General features: G+C 42.5%; 1 protein-coding gene across 7 annotated transcripts in view; it reads right to left on the reverse strand.

Annotated features, from left to right (window-relative positions):
- Positions 1-21777, reverse strand: part of UTRN (utrophin) — a 701048-nt gene that overhangs the window by 395425 nt on the left and 283846 nt on the right. For all 7 annotated transcript variants that reach the window (XM_066595903.1, XM_066595904.1, XM_066595902.1 and 4 more), the window contains 5 exons: positions 21273-21408; positions 17183-17332; positions 12330-12414; positions 8560-8771; positions 3455-3572 (listed from right to left, as the gene is read on the reverse strand). In XM_066595903.1, the coding sequence (XP_066452000.1) occupies positions 3455-3572; positions 8560-8771; positions 12330-12414; positions 17183-17332; positions 21273-21408 (701 nt within the window). The remainder of the gene's footprint in view (positions 1-3454; positions 3573-8559; positions 8772-12329; positions 12415-17182; positions 17333-21272; positions 21409-21777) is intronic.

The following is a 21777-nucleotide window of genomic DNA, read 5'->3' on the forward strand; positions in this document are numbered from 1 at the left end:
AATTTCATGTGCCATAAAATGTACTTAAAAACTTTTCAAAAATTTTAAGTGGAGAGAAATGGAAAAAAAATTGTGCCATGTTTCAATGGGGCTTGTTTATACAGTGTACAAACTGTAACAAAAATCCCATGATACCTTCATTCTATGGATCAGTACGATCACTACAATACCGAACTTATAATGTTTGTTTTGTTTTCGTTTTTCTTTTTTTTGCTGCACTACTTTTTTTTAAAGATATATATTTTTTATTACTTTCTGCCACCATCTTCTGCATGCAATAGATTTTTTATTTTTCCGTTGACATAGTTGTGCGGGGGCTCATCTTTTACGGGGCATACTGTAATTTGCGTCAATATCATTATGGAATACATACGACTTTTTGATCACTTTTTATCGCATTTTTTTCTTGGAGACAGGGTGACCAAAAAAAGTGCATTTATGGAGTTTTTTATTATTTTTTTCCTGACGACATTCATCGTGCAGGGTAAGTAATGCATAGCTTTGATAATTTGGACTTTTACAGATGCAGCGATACCAAATATGTATTTTTGTTCTATTACAAATCTGGCAAAAGGTTTTTTTTTTTTTAATAATTAATAAAACTTTATTATTCTTATTTTTACTTTAGTCCCCACAGGGGACCACAACTTGCGATGCTTTGATCAGTCCTGCAGTAGGATGTAATGCCATAGCATTACATCATACTACTATCGGGCAGGCGCCCCACGGGCATAGCTTGATAGGCATTCTGCCATGACACCTGCGTGGCTCCCTGCGATCTCATCACCGGGGGCCGCCCGAGACCCCCAAACATTGTTTGGGATTCTGAACATAAACATGTGAAAATCAAAACGGCAGTTGGTTGCCTCTCTATACCTATAAATATTCTTAGAATGCTTTTGATAACTTACTAATGGCATTTAAGGGACAATAAATAATCCTATAAATTAGTCTTCCTAGTTCCAAAAAAAAATCTATTAAAAAGTGATCAAAAAATAGTGGTACAAATAGAAACTACTGGACGGCCCGCAAGGAAATGAGCCCTCGCATAAGTTCTTATTCAGACAAACGTATATCGGCCGGGTATTCACGCCGGCCGATATACGGCGTCCCTCTCTGCAGGGGGAGGAGGCTGGAAGAGCCGAGAGCAGTGCATTGTGCTCCCGCCCCCTCTCCACCCCTCGGCACTATTTGCAATGGGAGGGGGCAGGACGGGCAGAGCTAAGTCGCAGTGCACTGCTCCTGGCTCTTCCAGCCTCCTCCCCCTGCAGAGAGGGACGCCGTATATTGTGAATACCCGGCCGATATACGTTCGTCTGAATAAGCCCTAACTGTGTAGACAGAAAAAAATAAAAAAGTTATAGCAGTCAGAAGATGGTGGCAGAAAATATATATTTTTTTTTTCCAAAGATGTTTTATTTTTTAAATGCAGTACAGCAAAAAAAAGCTGTATAAATGTGGTATCATTGTTATCATACCCCCCCAGAGAATAAATTTATCAGGTCATGTGTGCTGCAGTTTGTATACTGTAGAATCAAGACCAAAAAGATGGTGAAACTGTGCTTTTATTTTTCCTTTTCACTCCACTCAGTAGTTTTTCAGTACATTATATGGTATATTGAAAAACACCGCTTATTCAGCAAAATAACAAGCCCCCAGACAGCTACGTTGATGGGTAAATAAAAGAGTTATAAATTATTTTAAAGTGGAGGAAAAAACAAAAATGGAAGCAAGAACAAAAAAAAAAGTTTGCAGTATTGAGAGGATAACTTGTAGCATAACAAGTTACAGCCACCAATGCTTCAGGCCTCATTCACACGAGCGTGTTTATGTGCATACATTGGTGCGCACAAAAACGTGCACCTTCATACATGCAAAAACACACGTGAACACAGGTCTGTGCCCATTGCCTTCAATGGGGCTTCCGCTGCTGCCGGTGGCTCCATTGAGAGCAATGGGCTGCAGACACGCCCTCCAGTGATTTTCAGGGAAGGGCTTCAAATATAAACCCTTCCCTGAAAAATCATCCCCGGTTTGTGTAAAAAATAGAGATGAGCGAACGTACTCGTTTCGAGTAATTACTCGATCGAGTACCGCCATTTTCGAGTACTTCAGTACTCGAGTGAAAAGTACTCGGGGTCGCCGGGGGGCGAGGGCGCCGTGGGTGAGTGGGGGGTAGCAGCAGGGAACAGGGGGGAGCCCTCTCTCTCTCCCTCTCCCCCCCACTCCCCGCTGCAACCCCCCACTCACCCACGGCGCCCCCCGAATTTTTTCGCCCGAGTACGGAAGTACTCGAAAATCGCGGTATTCGGGCGAAAAAGGGGCGTGGCCGAGCACGTTCGCTCATCTCTAGTAAAAAATTTAAAAAAAAATATTCTCACCTCTCCGCCCCTGTCGGGCTCAGGCGCGTCTAGCCGCTTGGGTCCCCGGCAGTGTAGTAATGTTCTTTCAGAAGGCGGAGATTCAAAATCCCCGCCTGCTGAAAGGGCTGTATCTGATTGGCTGAGCACTCTGCCAATCACACGCAGTGCGCAGCCATTCATTGAATGACAGCCGAGCGCTGCCTGTCATTGGTCACAGCGCTCAGCCAATCACAGGCAGCGCTCGGCCATTCATTGAATTCAATATCCTGAAAGGGCTGCGTCTGATTGGCTGAGCGCTCAGCCAATCACAGGCAGCGTTAAGCAATTCATTGAATTCAAATGAATTGTGACCAATGTGACCAATCACAGGCAGCGCTAGGCTGTCATTCAATGAATGGCTGAGTGCTGACTGTGATTGGCTGAGCGTTCAACCAATCAGACACAGTCCTTTCAGGAGACGGGGGGTTTTAAATCCCTGCCAGCTGAAAGCGCTTCAGTACAGTGCTGGTGAGCCAAGTGGCTAGATGCGCCTGAGCCCCGACAGTGGCGGAGAGGTGAGTGTATATATATATATATATATAATGTGTATATGTTTTTTTTTTTACACATGCTAGGGATGGTTTTCAGGGAAGGGCTTACATTTAAAGCACTTCCCCGAAAATCACTGCAGTGGTTGCCTGCAGCCCCTTGCTTGGAAGCAATGTGAGAACATTGCGTTCCTTTGCCAAAGCTGTGGCTGGGAATTCTTGACTCCTCACGGGGAGTGCTATCCTTACTGAACACTGTGGCAGTGCTGTCACAGTGTTCAGTAATGAGGGCACTCCCCGCGGGGAATATTTACACGCAGCACAGACCTATGCGGTGCACACATCTTTTGCAGGTACGCGAATTTGCACGCCTGTAAAGCACGGACATGTGAACACACCATAGGAAAACAATAGTTGTAATACACGCGTTTTGTCGCACATACACCTGCACAAATACATACTGGTGTGAACGAGGCCTTAGAGAGTCATGCCTATGTATGTTGCGGTCAAGGATAATATTTTTTGTCGACAGGCATAGTATGAGTAGAAACTACTACTACTTACACTTTTCCGTGATAGATGTTCTGACATCAAGGCTGGAAGTTTTATTCTTTGCATTTTGAGCTAATGTAAAGACTGATTCAAGCTGTGGGTGCCGCTGCTCCATATCTTCTTTAGTTATCTGCAAACAGTTAAACAACAGCAGCTTAGATGGATCATGTGGACATGCTATGCATGAACTGAACATTATGTAGAGAGAAAAGGCAGATCCTTTGTGCAAAGCAACTTCCAAGATGTATCCTTTACGAATAGACACATAAAAGCTCTGCGACCACCAGCGACTGCTGGAAAAGGTGTCAGCGGCACTAAAGAAACACTGCCTGTAATGAGACCGCTCCTTTAGGCCGCTATCAAATTGCATCTTTTTAATCAAATTGATGGTAATTATCAACTTTAGGCTTGAGCAAAATGCTAATTTTATGCATACTCTTAGTTTTGATGAACTTGTTTGTGCAGGTCAAGTTTAATGGATGATGCATTTTGCTATGCTCTGTGATAACTTGACCTACAATTGATCTCTCCAAGGTGATTCCTGCTCAACAAGCCTAAAAGTTCTCACAGAAAAGGTTTTCACAGTAATAATATGTAGTACGCATAAGAGAGTGGGCTCTATAGTAAAGTTCAAACAGGGTCGCCTTCATGGTGCTGGATCTTGCAATCAGTATTGTAAGGTTTTTGGTTTTCCTTCAGGGTACCCTTCTGTGCACCAATTTCCGACCCCTTTGTTTGCGAACAATGCCGTTCCTCTAGATGAATGCCGTTCCTCATGCTTAGCTTCCTAATAACTAGGGGATGGAACTGGGCAGACTGAGGTACTTAGGTTTAATACTCCAAGAACCAGTTTACCAAAAATATATATTTGAGTATTCATCTGCTTTCTGGTAAAAAAAAAAGCATTTTGAACTAGCTGTGGTGAGAATGATGTCATTTATTATTTTCTGAAATCACACACTACAGACTACACACTCGCTAGCCATTAACCTCTTGATGGCATGGGACATAAGTGTACGTCCTAGGTGCTTGGTACTTAGCATAACAGGACGTAAATTTAGGCCTGCGGACGGCTCGGGTTTAGAAGTGAGGCCATACCATTCCACAGCGGGAGTCGGCTATAACTGACTGCTGGCCTGCCGCAGCAACAGCGGAGATCATGAGAATTCTGATCCCCATTGTTAATCCCTTATATGCCATGATCAGTGTAGACTGAGGCATATAAAGGGTTCACAGAGAGAGCACATTCTGTCTGCAACATCATCGGCCTTCTGCAATGTAATCTCTATTGAGCCGCGTAAAAACGTTGGTCAAACATCGCGACCATCTGAAGCATTGGATTCCAATGCATTCATTCAGATGGGCATTTAGCTGTGCTAAATCAGCCAGCCGAAAAAAATAGCACATCCGCGGCTGAATTCGACAGCCAATTTTACACGCGATCGAAAAAGATATGTCTTGCCCTATCTTTTGGTCGCGATCAGCCAGCAGCGCCAATAGAAACCTATGGGAGCTGCCAGCAAAAGGGGGGGAAGGTTTTGCAGCGGCTACAGCTGCTAAACTATGTCAGTTGGCTCTATTAAGCCAGTTGAACGATTTATGCCTTTTAAAGGATTTCCAGGCTGTGGCATCCGGCCATGTGAATGGGTGACAAAACGCAAAATTTAGCCGTGACTTGGAGAATTGTTCAGTGTAAAGGCAGCATGAGGCCTCTTTCAAAAGTGTTGCGATGAATCGCATGAACGGAACAAAGCCGCAACCAAGCCGCGGCTAAATCTCCCGTTTTCTCGCCCATTCACACAGCCGGGCTGCAGAGTATATACGCCACAGCCCAAAATTTTGTGGGCGGGGGGAGAGACCATAGCGCTGCTAAGGTCTCTTCCCCTCCCCTTGTCGGCTGATAGTGGCAACAGAAGCTGCCACAGAAGCCTATAGGTGCTGGTGGGAAAGGGAGGGAGTTTAACAACGCGAGCCGTTGCTAAACTCCTATCGCCTTCCCTTTTCTGATGGCTCTCACAGGAGACTATGGGAACGACTGGCATATTCCAGCAAAAGATAGGACAAGTCCTAGCTTTTCCAGGTGCACATAAAAGCGGCCGACCAGAATGCGCACCGTATGCACACCAGCTAGTCGATTTTACGCACCGGAAAATCGCCCATCTGAACAAGTGTATTGGAATCCAATGCTTCAGATGGTCGTGATTTACGGCCGGCGTTTTATTGTGGCAAAATAGCTGCGATAAAACGGTCGTGTGAAAGAGGCCTTAGTCACAAGTAAGATGCACATGAATGACAGTTAACGACATCGATATTAAATCAGCTCTTTTCTCTGAAAGCGCAGCGACACTTTATTATCTGACTTATCATTAAGCTTGTTTAAGAAAAGAAAGGTAAGAATGATGTGCTCATCAGAGATGTATAAAACAATTACACGCACACCGCACACTTATTTGAAGAGCAATCCATGATAATTATATTGATAATTGCTATCTCTGACTCCTTTACCGCGCACACTGGGAAACAAATACGGGAAGGTTACTTTAATCCCTCTGAAGCGCAGGGGATTAATAGCGCTGTAACAGCCTATTATACAGATAGAAGAGGCTGCTTCATTTACAATGCCCCTCAGACTCTTCTTTGAAGAGAACATGGCATTAAATACCAAAAATAAAAACCTAATAAATGCTAACAGAATTTCAGATACGTAAGGCTTATTTTGCAACCACGCTGATCATGGGTGGCCGATTTTCCTTTAGAACACTTACAACATTTGCATCATTCAATTTGGAAATGGCTGATAAATTATATCTAGTGAAGAGCACCAAGAAGTGCATATAGGTGGAATTGTCATTCCGTTCTATGTGTAATCTTTGCCGTTTAGTTACACGTTACTATAAGTTTATATAGTCTAGTCAAGCTGATACAATCACTTCATACCATTCAAGAAGCCATTGTGAGAATACAATATGGGGACACAGACTGGTTTTGGATCGGCAAAGGTGTCCGACAGGGCTGCATCCTTCCACCATTCTTGTTTCACCTACATGTGGAAGTGATCATGCGTGAAATGGACTTAGATGAATTGGAAGCCGGGGTGGAAATAGGTTGAAGAAACATCAACAATCTCCGTTCCGCGGATGACACAATTGTGCTTGTAGAAATAGAAGCAGGTCTGAAGCAGCTGATGTGTAACTGAAAGTAAAAAAATTGGCCTCTACCTGAATTTAGAGAAGACAAAAATGATGACTGCAAAAAATGGCCAAATTCAAATCAAAATCGACAACAAGGTCATAGAATGCGTGCGAGACTTCATCTTCCTTGGTTCAAGAATTGACCGGATTGGAAAATATCAAAGATAAAATGTAGGGTGGCATTGGGGCGAAGCGTGATGCTAAACATGGACAAAATTTGGAAAAGTTGGGCTATCGGTATAGCAACTAAACGCAGGATAGTGCAAACCACCGTTTTCCCCATAGCCATGTATGAATGTGAACGCTGGACTGCGAAAAAAAACTGATAGAAGGAGGATTGATGCGTTGGAACTGTGGTGCTGGCGATAGCTGCTGTATATGCCCTAGACAGCAAGAGTAACAGAGAAGTCCTGAATCGTATAAGACCCGATATATCACTGGAGGACAAGATGACCGGGCTCATGCCTCACGTAGGACAAGATGTTTGGGCTCAGGCCTCACGGAGGCCAAGATGACCGGGCACAAGCCTCCTGGAGGCCAAGATGATCGAGCGCAGACCTCACGGAGGCCAAGATGACCGGGCACAGGCGTCACGGAGGCCAAGATGACCGAGCTCAGGCCTCAGGGAGGCCAAGATGACTGGGATCAGGCCTCACAGAGGCCAAGATGACCGGGCGCAGGCTTCACAGAGGCCAAGATGACCGGGCGCAGGCCTCACGGAGGCCAAGATGACCGGGCGCAGGCCTCACGGAGGCCAAGATGACCGGGCGCAAGCCTCACGGAGGCCAAGATGACCGGGCGCAAGCCTCACGGAGGCCAAGATGACCGGGCGCAAGCCTCACGGAGGCCAAGATGACCAAGCGCAGACCTCACGGAGGCCAAGATGACCGGGCGCTGGCGTCACGGAGGCCAAGATGATCGGGCGCTGGCGTCACGGAGGCCAAGATAACCGGGCGCAGGCCTCACAGAGGCCAAGATAACCGGGCTCAGGCTCATGCTCACAGATTTTGACCACATAATGCGAGCAGAGTCGCTAGTAAAATCTATAATGCTTGGACAGATCAGTGGCAAAAGGAGACCTGTCACCAAAGAACACAATAGCAGATACTGGTATAGATATCAGACAACTGAAAGAAGTGCAAAACTTAAAAAAGATGGAGGGAGCTCGCTTCTAGGGTCGCAGAGGGTCATGAATAAGTAAACGGCCAATAACATAGATTTATACTGGACAGACTGATTTCCATGTACAGTATTGGCATGAGTCATAGTAAGTTATTTCCGGATCAAGCCACAAGAAATAGACCCCAGTAAGAAGAAGGTTCTAGTAGGTTTCAAAGTTAACTATTAAAGTTGATGTCCAACTTTTTAAAGAAAAAAAAATATAGGGCAGCAACAAAAAGAAAAAAAATCACCTCTTTAAGGATGGCTTCACATGGGCATATTTACAAGTGCAAAATTTGTGTGCACAATATCCAGTGAATAGACCCTATTGATTTCAATGGGTTCATTCACATGCATATACTTTTCTGGGAATCAGGTATGGGTGACCTGTCCTCAGGAGAGGTCATATGTGTCAGATCAGTGGGGGTCTAACTTCTGACACCCTCAACCATCATCTGTTTGAAGGGACCTTAGCACTCAGCACTGTGCCTGGTAGGCAATGAAGAGGTCGCATCGCTCACTTGACTGCCATGTCCTTTTCAAACAGCTAAATGGTGAGGGTGCGAGGACTCAGACCTAGACCAATATGATAATGAATCTATGCTAAGGATAAGACACGCTAAGAATGGGTCATCAATATCGGGGTCACGGAAAACCCCTTTAAAGAGGTTATTGCCAATATATGCTATGGTACCGGTCTTTTCTTCTTCCAGAGCTACAAAACAAATGTGATTATGGAAATGTACTAGTTGGCATAATCTTTACCTTCATTCGTGCTATAGTTGTATTAATCTCATCAGGATCACCAACGGTAACGATGTTGGACTTAAGCATCTGATCAATAAGTAACAGCCAGTCCGATAGCTCAATGACAGTCTTGTCCAAGTCACTGGCAGGTGGCTGTTCCATGACATTTTTGGTCATTCCTGGGTACTCAGATGACACTAGCACCATTTTTTGGACCGCAGGAAAAGTTGCTATAGGTCAAATGAAACATATTAGAACAATTGCCAAAATGCATATCATGAACAAACTTGCACTGTAAGTAAATATAAAACTACACAAGTTTCTGTAGACTATGATAGTAATAAATGCACCACTAAAAACACTGTACTGAGCCCCTATTGAGTTCAATGGGGCAGCTTAAACGAGCGTTTCAGCGTGGCGTTTCTAACATGCGCTAAAGGGAACGCTGTATGTTCCATTTTATTGCTTTTAAGCACTTTGTAATGCACTACATCACCCATTGAAATGATGGGGTACGTTAAAACCGCCCTGAATCATTTAGCGTAATAAGGTCAGGATGCAGAATTACGCAGCGTATTGCACATTTGTGTGCGTATTTGCACACCTCTCATAGACTTCTATAGCGCGCCTTTTGAGCAGAAAGATAGAACAAGTCCTATTTTTGTGCACGTACATACCACGTTAATGAGAACAAAGCCACTGACATTAATGGGTTCTATTCTCTGCGCATTTTGGGCATATATACCACGCGCGCAAATATGTCTGAAGAAGGCCCTTATACTAAGCAACTCAGTTCTCTAGGCATAGCTCTCTTTTTCCTAAATCTTATACATCACTCCTGTTCTCAACTTTACAGTGACAGTGTCATACTCTTGAGTGAGTTGTCATACTCTTGTCAAACTCCCTGGCTTTGTCAGCTAACAAATGGCAATCTATTTAAAACAGATATGACATAATAGAGTCAATGGGGTAGATAACAATTTCAGGCTGGCACAGATTTTGGAATTTTCGTGGAGTTCTATAAACTTTTTTAACTTTCTAAATATGCATAGTAGCCCATAATAACACTCACTGTAGCTATATGGCACAATTAGTAGCCTATGGGCAGTGCCCACTAGAATAACCCATTGCACAGATACCCAGGTATACTGTAGTTCTACCCTCTGTCCAGTGCTCTCTTGCATTGGATTCACACATGGCATACAAATACACCACAAAACCCATGACAGCCATTCTAGTCTAGCTGCGGTGGAACGGTGTTGCAGATTTTAGTGCAGAATTTCACCTAGTATTAAAGTCTATAATGAAATTGTGTGGAAAGTATTTCTGCAGTGGAAGAAATCCGATGTAAATATACTTTCCGTGTATGTGTTGCAGATTTGTTTAATCTCCATTAAAATACAAGTCGTAAATTTCCACAGTGTTGTTTTAAAAGCCATTGTGGATTTTTCTTCCACTCTTAAAAAGGGTTGTCCCACTTCTGTTTTAAGACTGCTCTGTACATTGTGCAGTGGCTCAGTTTGGTATTGCAGGCTGAGTCTTATTGAAGTGAACGGGACTCAGCCTGCAGTACCAACTCCAGCCACTGCACAATGTACGGAGCTGTCTGAAAAAAAGCTAAAAGTGGGACAACCCCTTTTAGCTCCTAAATGCACGCCTCGAGACCCTGAACCCAGAATCATCATTTAATGTGAAAAGTATAACATATTACAAGCGACCGTCGTTGCAATTTTCTGTAAAGTACATCAAGCCATTTTTTTTTTTTGCACAGGTTTGGCAAAGCATATCATTGGGCATATTACACTTTTATGAGGTTAATAACTTTGAAATACCTTTTCATATAATTACTACCCCTTGATTGTGCTGTAAAATATACGGATAGATTTTCAATAGATGGTATTAAAAATTAAACACATTAACAGCCCAGTCACATTTACTGGATTCTTATTAAATCACCTTCCCTAATAGAGCGGCCCATGGGTGGATAATAAACACTCTTACATGAGCACTGTCAAAATGTAATTTTCTCATTAGTGAGTAAATGAAGGACTGTAAAATTGTTGGACGTGGAATTAGTGCAGGCTATTTTAGTACAAGTGTGGACACAGCCGAACTCTATGACTATCTCCGGGGAGGCTGGTTCACAGCACTAGATCACTAAAACTAGATTTGTGAAAAGTATCTTATTGAGTTGTTACTTTGTGTATCGATGCGTTCAAGGCATCCTAACCTCACAACGTATTTCGGTTCTCAATGCACTTGATCATAAATATGCATTCATTATTCTAAGCCTATTCAGTAGCAGCTGCAGGCATCCAAAATGTTATATGTGAAAAGGTTTTCCGGAATATAACATTAACGCCCTATATTTTGTATCAACAGCAAGTCTTTCTGCTGCCTGAGGCGAAGTGTGAAATAGCGCCCCAGCAATAAAAAACACTTATTTTACACACATTGAAAGGGCCAATATATAGTATATTCAACACATATTTGGACCATGGATGCTTGTCTGGAGTGACATAATAATAGTGCCCCCAATAGCGGCTTCAATAGAAAGTGTCCCTCTTAGTGACCCAATTAATGGTCCAACTTGTAATAGTGACTCTAATTGTGGCCCCAGTGGTAAAAGTTACCCTGTTAATGGCCCAAGTAGCAATAATGACCACCACAGTGGCCCCATTACTGATAGTGTCCCCTTTAGTGGACCTCTAGCCATGCAAAATAGTCAGATTGCAGCAGTGGTAGCCATCAAGCCAGAACTACAGATTGAGTGACTTAAGTGCCTGATGGTGGCAGTCTGCTGCCTAGCCGGTTCATATTTGGCAATTGTTAATATGAATGGTAAAATATAAATATCGGCCTTGATTACTGGTTGGGCAGGTGATTTACTAGTTGGGTGGCAATCCCAGCAGCAGGTGCCGCAGACGGCCGTTTGAGGCGGCAAGCTCGGTTCGGGCCACGGTAGGGAACATCCATGTATCAATGTGTAATAGTCCAATCGCTGGTACCCCAATATAACCTCCTCACTGCATGGCACCACTCTCTCCCATGAGGTTATTTCTGCTACAGCAGCTCAGCCCCATCCATATGCATAAAAATTAATTACATTGCATAAATGGATTGCTTAAGAGTGTAGAGGTGTACTAAAGACAATGGCCTGTAGGGGGCAACAGACAGGCATTCTGGTGCCTGAGAAAAGGGATAACGCCCATAGGTGTGGTCAGGAAGTTGGATATAAGAGTACATTCCTGCTACACCCAGAGAGATGTTGGCTAAGAGAACCAGAGAGACAGCTCAGTGGAGCTGGGAGGGCGGCTAGCCCCAGGGTCTGGTGCAGACCAGGAAGGCAGGAGGTTGACAGGGTTGACCACCCTAACCCCAACACCCAGGTGGGGTGTGTATATGGACTTTATGTTTTACTGAAGTACGTTATATGGACTCTGTTTATGTTGGTTGTACTATGAATAAAGACTGTCAGGAGCCAGGTTTAAATGAAACCCGTGTCTCCAGAGAGCCCTTCAACGTGGTCAGTGCCCATTCCGGTCTGAGAGTTGGCGATCTGCAAGCAAGTGCACCTCTCTTGCTACAAGAGTTACTTTCTGGTCACTGACACCGGTCTCATTTACTTAAACAACACTTTCCCATGTAGCTCAATATAGGTAAATATTATTAGGATTTTTCTTCCAATTAGGGAACATCAATGTCTAGTTTGACATTCCAAATGTTACTTTTCTGCAGGTTGCAAGGGCACAAGTCAAATGGCTCACGGAGAATGAAGGAGTACTTACTGGGTAGGACAGTTGGGGTTGCATAGGTGGGATAATACAAATCTTGTTCCAAGTCCTTTATTTTCTCTGGCACTTCTCTGGACATCTGGTGATACAGATGAAAATCTCAATTAAATGAAGACATCTTCATAGTATTATGTAGCATTAACTACACATTTATCTATTCATAACAAGTACCTAAAGCAGTATTCCGGAGACTGAGTAATTTTCAAAACTTCCCTAACATTTCCACTTATTGCCATTCTTCCAAATCTAAATCATCAAACTGAACTCCAGACCCTTGTGTGCCGACCTCCGCCACTGCTGTGTCTCAGCCAGCTTCATATTTCCATATTGTCATTTACAATGGCACCCAGGGAGCAAAAACTACATCTCCCACAATGCCCCATTGCCAGTTACTGACAAGTGCACATTCACAACTGGACAAACTGTCGGCATTACAGAATGGGAAGGCACTGAGTGTGCCTGACCAGTAAAACAGTGGAATGTACAGGTCATAACCACTGAATACCAATGAAGAACTAAGGGGGACAGGTAGAGCCATATTTCTGCAGCTTTGTAAAACAAATAACATTATTTTGCAAAATTACATGATATCGCCTTCTGAAGAATTTCACTTTGAATCACCGGAATACCCCTCTTAACACATTATAGTATTTTACAAATGTATTGTCATGCAGCGTATGTTCATAACTGTAGACTTTACAAAACTCTTCTGCACTGTATTATGGGAGAGTTAGGTTTTTTTTCAAAAATCAAATAGTTTAATGTAAAGAGTTAACGTCCCAAAATGCACATTACCAAAACATTCCTTGTATAAACTATAGGTGCAGCTATAAGAGATATAGGGGCTGCAGTCTCCAACCACAGGCCTTGTGCTTGAGGAGGCCCCAAGAAGTTACTAGTATTGTAAATTGTAGGTGAGGGTCTTATCATTCAATTTACATTAAGGTCAGATTCACAGGAACATATGCATATTTGTGCACACATAATCTTAGCAATTTTTAGCAGAACGAACTACGCTTTTTTTGGGCACGCATCGGCGTATTTTACTGTACTTTTTGTGTCTGCAGGGTATGTTGTGTGCGGCAAACAAAGCTGTACTGATTGAAATGGCTAATTAGTCTAATGCGTTCCAGATGTGTTCCTTTTCTAGCGGAATTACGCAGCATATCACACATTTCCTAACATATTACGCATGCATTTGCGCACTCTTAATTGACTTCTACAGTGACCTTTAGTGCGCAAATGTGCAGAAAAATAGAGCATGATGCGCTCTTTTTAACGTGACCAATTGCGCAGGAAAAATATGCGCATGTGAACGAACCCATTGAAATCAATGGGTTCTATTTTCTGCATATTGTGTGCGTAAGTTTTGTGTGCGCAAATGCGTCCATGTGAATCTAGCCTAATACTTACACTGAACGGCGATTTTATTAGAGACTCCGTCCCTTTTATGATTGGCGCCTCCCCATATAGAAAATAGACAGATGACCCTGGAGTGTAGGACAAAATCGAGTGTGCAAGGTTTCCATGGATCAGTAACAACGTGAATCCATATTATAATAGGAAAATTAAGTGCTCTAAGTGACTATGAATGAGACATGGTCATCAGTGCTATAGTTACTGGGGCCAGTATTTTAAGAACACCCAACCTTGTGGAATTTTTCATGCAACAGTGTTGAGAGTACACCGAGAATGGTGTGACCAAGAGAAAAACATCTAGCGAAAGGGGAACCTGTGCATGTAAGCAACACATCTATGAAAGGGGTCAGAGGAGGATGTCAAGAACTGTTCTGATGAACACGTCAAGTCAAGCAGGATGCGATGCTGGTGCTCCAATTAATGTAGCTACAAATTCACCGTTGGTTTCCCTCTATGCCTGAAGGTGACGTGTGATGATGTATTATGTGAAAAACATGCGGAAATTATTGTGTTGAGGATCAGAATATAACAAAGAAATATAAAGAAGTGTGGATATTTATGTGACCGCATGCCTAGTAAATCCAAACATACACAGAACAGAAAGTCATGTTTAAACAAAACCTTCCAGCCTCCTAAAAGTAATGTCAGATATTCCAGCTTAGCAAATATTTGCAAGGTGACGAGAACTTCAGGTGAAAAACTTATGTACTCAGACATTGTTTATGCTGTGGGCTCTAGAGTTCTCCAAAGCAAACAGCGAAAACTAAGACCAGTGAATAATTAGGACTTGCTTCTACTGGAACTGTAGAAAGCAACGAAAATCAAAATCAGGCTTGCAGTTATATTTTGAGCAAATTACGAGAGGATGCAGCCAACTGCAACAGATAATTATCCTCAGAATCACTGTAGAAGTTACAGGAGTGAAGGTATAATAAGTGACAAGGTGGATGGACACTACCATAGAGTTCATGAACAAGCCATGGAGAATCTGGAAGACCAAACAGAAGACAATGTAACCAAGAAACACTATTCATATGGTCACCAGAACGATATGGGTGGTTTCACATCTGCAGAAGGGATTCCACTTTACTGATCCATTCGGTGAGTAGGAAAGGGGAATCCCCGTGGCCGAACGGTTCTGTCTCTGGAAGGAACTGAATAGCACCAGATGGACCCCAATATAAAGGAGTCTGCCCACTTTCCGTCCAATTGGTCAGCTTTATTTTCCAGTCTTTTCAGACGGATCTGCGACAGAAGCTCCTTGAAGTTTTGATATTCACCCGTAGTCTTGACCTATCGTCTTGGAGAAGATCAAGGGTGCAATTGAGTAATTTAGCTTGGTATAAGAGATCTTCATATTTGGAAGACCCAAGCCCCCCTTGGTTCACCTCCTAGTCAGAACTGAGTGATTCAGATTGGATAGGGATCCCTCACAAACAAAACTCATTATTTTTTGTACTTTTAGAAAAAAAAGGTCCAGGTAGTATTATAGGGAGAGTCTGGAAAAAATTAAAGAATCCTAGGAAAGATATCCATTTTGACCATATTAATCCTGCCAAACCAAGACCATGATCTTCTTCTATATTTTGCATAACAGGTTCAAAGTTTAGTTGATACATTTCAGTGGGGCCTGAGGGCATCCGTACAACTAAATAGCTAATATCTCTTGAGCACCACTGGAATGGTAAAGTTGACTGTAAATCAGATATTTTCTCTTGGGGAAGTGAGACATTTAATATTTATGACTTCGGCACATCCACTCTGAAGTTGTTAAGAAGTCCAAAAAGTTCAAATAACCAGAAGCTCAACTTGTGGATTGGATACATTGATTAAGAGATCAAAGAGCAAAATTTTATATTTTCGTCCACCTAAAGTAATTCCTTAAATGGAATTATTTGATCTCAAGGCATTAGCTAAAACATCCATAGTGAGAATGTACAAGAGCAGAGATAATGGACACCCCTGTCTGGTCCCATTAAGAATCGCTAAGGGGGAAGAAGAGCTTTCATTAAACCGTACCTGAACGGATGGGGAACGATATAACACGAGAATATATCATAGCATACCTGGGCTCAGTCCCAAACTCCGAAAAGTCGCTCCAAGAAATCCCAATCCACCCTGTCAAATCATTTTTCAACATCTACATACAGTAAACATAAGTAGAGTCTCCCGATACAAGTCATGGAGACCAAGGACATCGTCTTGATAGTATTATCTAGAGCCTGTTGGCCCAACATAGATCCCACTTGATCACTTTTAATTAGACGAGGAATCAGATAATGTAAATGGAGAGTTAAAGTCTTTGAGATAGGGCTAAAATTTGCACAATTGGCATGATCCTTCCCCTCCTTTAGCATGATGGAAATCTGCGCAACTGGTGTACATGTGCTGAGGAAGACATTTTTCCAAGACTTCACGCAGTCCTCACGCTTGGCTGAAGCTGGCTGTAGCCATGTAGTGTTACTTTATGTCTATGGTCACTGAATGTCAATCTGAAGAAAATCGAGTTGAGTGTCAAGGTGAATCGGTTTCACACTTTTTTTGTTTGATGATTAAAAACAATCCTTTTTGCTAGACGAGGAGATGTGAGAGAATAGAGGCTCAGCGCACCTAGACAATATCTATATGGTTTGAATATCAAGTGAAGAAATGTGACTATCACCTAGACAATAAGCCCTATGGCGTCCTTTGAGAACTACATTCTTATATTTCCCATTTTTTGACAAAACTACTGCAGCAATTGCATGACAGTATGCATATTAGCAATGTTACATCAACAAAACATCCACGGGCACACAGAAACCTGCTGGTGTTATTTAAGAATGAAAATGACTAGAACATTTGCGATGCGTAATGATTAGATATCATGCTCAAGCGTAATGCAGGCATATGACAACTGCAATCAGATGTACGGTGGGCATCTAATATAATATTCAACTTAGTCTGCTTTCAAACCTGCGTTAGGGTCAGTTTGGCGTTTCTGTCTCTCTGCTGCGTTTTTGCAGGAAAGAAACTGAAATGAAACAGTTTGCTTTCAGTTTTTTTTAAAACCCCATTGCAATAAAATGGAAAAAATAGCACAATCTGCGTTATTTTTCCATCAAATAATGGAAACCTGATGGAATGGAAGCTATGAGAAGCTTCTATGTTTTTTTGAAACTATATTGAGATCAATGAGGAAAAAAATGGATCTGTTGTTTCCACTTTATTTCAGTTTCTATCCTCTAAAAACTGAGCAGAGAGACGGAAACCCTAAACTGACCCTAATGCTGGTAGGAAAGTTGTAACAGTGTAGTGGTCACTCCCTCCCATCCCTCTTTAATGGTCCCCACAACACTGATAAAACTTCTCATGCAAAGAGCAATATAAATAACAGGAAAAAGTAGCAGTAAGGAAGCAGAAATGGAGAGAATGTAATACTTCCGTACCTGAGCCCAGTTATTATTTACGGTCCGTAGTCTAGAAGAAAGTTTCTCTCTGTCCTGAGCACTGAGTGATTTCATATCCAATATATCTGCTGCTGCACGGTTCAGCCACTCGGCTTTGTCACTCTGGATTTCCAGCTCTTTGCTTAATGCCTGAAGGGGGAGCAGGAGAGCTTTAGTTTGCATTTCTACGACTGTTTAGAAATATGCTGATGAACATAATTAGATACACTTAGCTAGAGAACGGCCAAGAATATTTCTATTAAGAAAAAGCTCGTTAGATATTTTTCCACATTATTTCCACATTAAAATCATACGCGTTGGCAAAAGTAACATAAGGACGCGCTGCACTCACTATAGGAAACTCAAAAAGGCCGTCATATAAACATTGACTTTAGTAATGAGTTTAGAGATTCTTACTAATTCCAAAATAAAGCTCGATTAACTGTGCCTGTTTAGGGCTAATTCCTGAGACGATGGCTGCAAAGGAGGGAGAGTCAATTCACCTGCTCAAATATACCCAGGTGGGAATGTATACGTCAAAACCAATCCCCTCCAACCCCCCCCCCCCCCCCGACACCCCATCCTTCCCTTTGAAGTTGTCAGAGCGTAATTAAAGCTTTTCTATGCAATTGCAATATTGCTAAAAGTACATTATTAAAATATTAGAGCAAAAGGACCATTTATTGTGGAAAACTGCCCCCTTGAAGAAAAGCTCTAGTACCCTGGTGTACTGCCTCTAGTTTGGATACAAGATGAGATACAGGGGCATAGAGGCTCTAGTATCCTGTTGTACCGCCTCTAGCTTGGATACAAAATGTGATTTGGGTGGGCATGGAGGCTCTAATACCCTGTTGGGGCTGCCTCTAGCTTAAATATAAGATGTGATATGGCCGGATGTGGAGGGGCTCTAGTACCCTGTTTGTACTGACTCTAACTTGGATAATATGATACAGGTGGGCATGGAGGCATACAGGTTCCGTATGGTATCCTGTGGCATATCGTTCCACATTTGCTGTAACTGAGCCTATAGATAATACAAACCCATGGGTTGTCGAAGTTGACATCCCAGATGGTCCCATACATGTTCTATTGGAGATAAATCTGACAACCGGACAGCCTCAGAAGTGTGACAATGTTGGTGAGGCATTCCTGTGACACCCCTTGTGTGTGCGGCCGAGCATTATCCTGCTGGAAAATGCCTCTTGGAAGTCACCATGAGAGGAACACATGTGGCTGCAGGATGTCCTGAACATATCTCTGAGCTGTCATTGTCCCTCGTACCACTACTAGGGGTGACCGACTACTGTATACGATGGCCCCCAAGACCATCACACCAGCAGTGGGGTCAGTGTGCCGTTCTATGGCAAAGGCAGAACTGTGTTCACCTGAGGTCTCCAGACACAAATACAGCCGTCCTCAGTGCCCAAACTAAACCTGTATTCGTCTGTCGGCAGTGTTCTTGGCCCGGTCACCTTGTATGTATAGCCTCACATATCCACTAGCCCCAACACCTCCTTAACAGTCTGGTCAGAACAGCTCAGGTGGTGAGCAATTACAAAAATGTGCCCCCTCTCAGACTCTGGTAACGGGGTGAAATCTCTTGTCTGCGTCGTAGAGGCGTCCAGTGGTCAACAAGCTCTACACAAGTGGAAGAAGAGGTCACTACACACAAGGAGCCTCTGAGAGCCTTATATAGTTCCAGGATGGAACCACTTTTAGGGCCTCAGGTGACAAGACCGTCCATCTAATCACACCACAACTCTCATCATTTACATATCTGCCTGAGATGGAATTGCATGCCGAGTTCTGCAGCAAAACGACAACTTCTGGGGGCTTGATTTTTTTTTTTTTACAAAGAGTGTATACAGGTAAAACAGTGTTGAAAAAGTCAATTAACAATTTATTTTGTGCATTGAGATAGCCTTCTGACTTGGGATAACTTAGTAGGTTTATTTGTGCTCCTGAAAAGCACAGATAATATATTATAAGTTTACAATGTTTGTTAAGTTACTTAAGGTACCCTTTTGTTGGAAACAGCAAACTCAGTCAATAATCACCCCATGTACACACAGCCGCCGACAGGGCACTGAGTGCGAAATTGCTCACTTGTTGGAGTTGTTTGGTTTTTAGCAGAACTGAAAACCAAGAGACTATCAGGCCATGTAAACAGGAGCTGCTCAATGTTTGAGCAACTGGCTATAGAAAGTCATTGTTATGGCCAGTAATTGCCTACAGCAGTCACATGTCCTGGTCAGCAGCAACCAGAAAGTACAGAGTGGTTGTGGAGCAATTTTAAGTAATGAGAAAACCCCTTTAAGGTCCCGTTACACTGGATCACTGTGTGGCACATAAGGAAAACCCCTTTAATGGTAGTTTTACATGGAATTGCTATTGCTCCTATGCTTTCACACAGGAGTGATAGTCGTTCAGTGAATGGAGGTGAAGCACGTTGGAGATCTCTTCTGGCTGTCCATCTCCAATCATTGTGAACAGGCAGTCATTCGAAGATTAACATCTGCCTGTTTACACTGAGGGAGAAATCAGTTTCAGTGAGCTGAAATAAAGTGACTAGTGACTAATAAGTGAGTTCTCGCTCAGTAGCCTATTGGGTTCCATGTTTACATGGAACAACTATCAATTAAAAATGGCTTGTTTCAGTGATTTTTTTGGGCTGATACTTGGCCTATGTAAAAGTAGCCAAAGGGTGATTTTATATGGAACAACTATCATCTAAATAATTGCTTGATCAAGCAAATGCAAATGCAAGTTCCATGTAAATATGGCCACCAAAATAGTGATGAGTGATAAATCGTTAAGTAGTCGCCAATCGTGTAGTTCCAGCTCACTTAAAAATAGTTGTGGGTTGATTGATTAACATCCGGTGAAAAAAGACAATCATTTATCTTTCATCAACTAGCCAACAGTTTGCAGGCCGGCGTGCACTGCGGGGACCACGAAAACGAACAAGGGAACAAGAATTCTTCTGTGTAAAAGCACACAAACAGGCATTCGTACGTTCATTACAACAACTCGCTGTAGTGACTACTTCAAGCAACAATGTGGATGACAAATATCCCATGTGAACCCACCCTTAGAGTCCTTTATACGGGCCGATAAATAGTTCAAATTCCTGCATCGAATGGGAATTTGAACTATTATTATTCAGTGTAAAAGCTGCCCCGACTGAATGATGAACGAGAATTCATTCCCTGCTCATTCATCGTACAGCTTCTGCATGCATAAAACTGAACGACGGATCAGTCTGAGTAAACATGCAGTCGTTCATTTATGAACAACTGCCCGCTTACTATGAATGAAGGTGGGTGGGCCGGAACATAGGATTGAATGGACCACTTAGCTCTGTAACATAGATCAGCCTAGACTGATGCATCTGTACATTGGTATATTAGAACCACTATAATGGACCATTACAACAAGAATGCCATATTGTGATACAGAACAGTGGAAGATAATTTTACATAATATAATTGTACTATTAACGCTATTTTCAGAATTCAGACCTGCAGTCATGATGTGACAAGCAATTTAACATTCAATTGTTGCATAACAGTGGAAACAACCATTGGCTATTACTCTTCGTGCTGCTACATCTTTTGTCTCAAATATATACATTCGTCAGCCCTTCAACTTGCCATTTTAGAGGTCCAGTGGGTGGGCCTATCAGTGTATACAATCAGTGATGGGACCGCCCACTGGACCTCTAAGCTCATGAATAAGTGATAAGCTATGATGAATCTTTTACCATAAAACTATACAGTATAACAATCTTCTCAGCTCCTCCTGCTCTATAACATCATGCCTGCTGTTTGGGCAGCATGTTCCAGCTGACTGATTCCCTTCAAGAGTGAAGTAATTTCCCAAAACACTTGTATCAAACTGCACAAACTCTATTGAACTATATAAAACTTTTCCAATCATATCTGTAATGATAAGACTCATGAAACTTGTTCTTTTGTAGATGGACAGAGCTTCAGTAGGAACGGTCATCACTGATCATATCAGCTACTTATCTGCTCATTTATTGACCACTTATTGGGCATTACAGCATGTTATACATAGAATGTCTGACCTTTAGTCCATTAAGCCTCTCCTCATTATCAAGTGCTGGATTCACTTTTAACACATCTGAGGCCTGATCCAGCCAGACTGTGAACTCATCCAATTTCCTCTTGTAGTCGGTTAAAGCTAGACTTTCTTCTTTCAACCTGACAAAGTAGAGGACATAAAATAATAAGTCTGCATGCAAATTGTGATATCATGGCATTGTACCATTTTTGAATTGTACAGCTCTGTAATATTGTAGAAGTCTATGAAGCCATACTGTACCTCTGTATGCCTTCAATTACATATGCATGATGCTCCACTGGATGTAGTAATGCAATGCTATGTGGAGGCACCATGTAAGTGCACACAAAGTCTACAGCTTCAAAATATGTAGTGGCTCCATATAGGTGCAGCAGCTCTGTGCACAGTAGTCTGCCATATGCAAGAGTTCTTTATGTGATGAGAATGAATAAACCAGAAATGTGCACATGCTTAGTGATACTTATGTACATAAGGGCCAGGGGCTACAT

The sequence above is a fragment of the Eleutherodactylus coqui genome, chromosome 3 (assembly GCF_035609145.1).
Source record: "Eleutherodactylus coqui strain aEleCoq1 chromosome 3, aEleCoq1.hap1, whole genome shotgun sequence".
Classification (NCBI taxonomy): domain Eukaryota; kingdom Metazoa; phylum Chordata; class Amphibia; order Anura; family Eleutherodactylidae; genus Eleutherodactylus; species Eleutherodactylus coqui.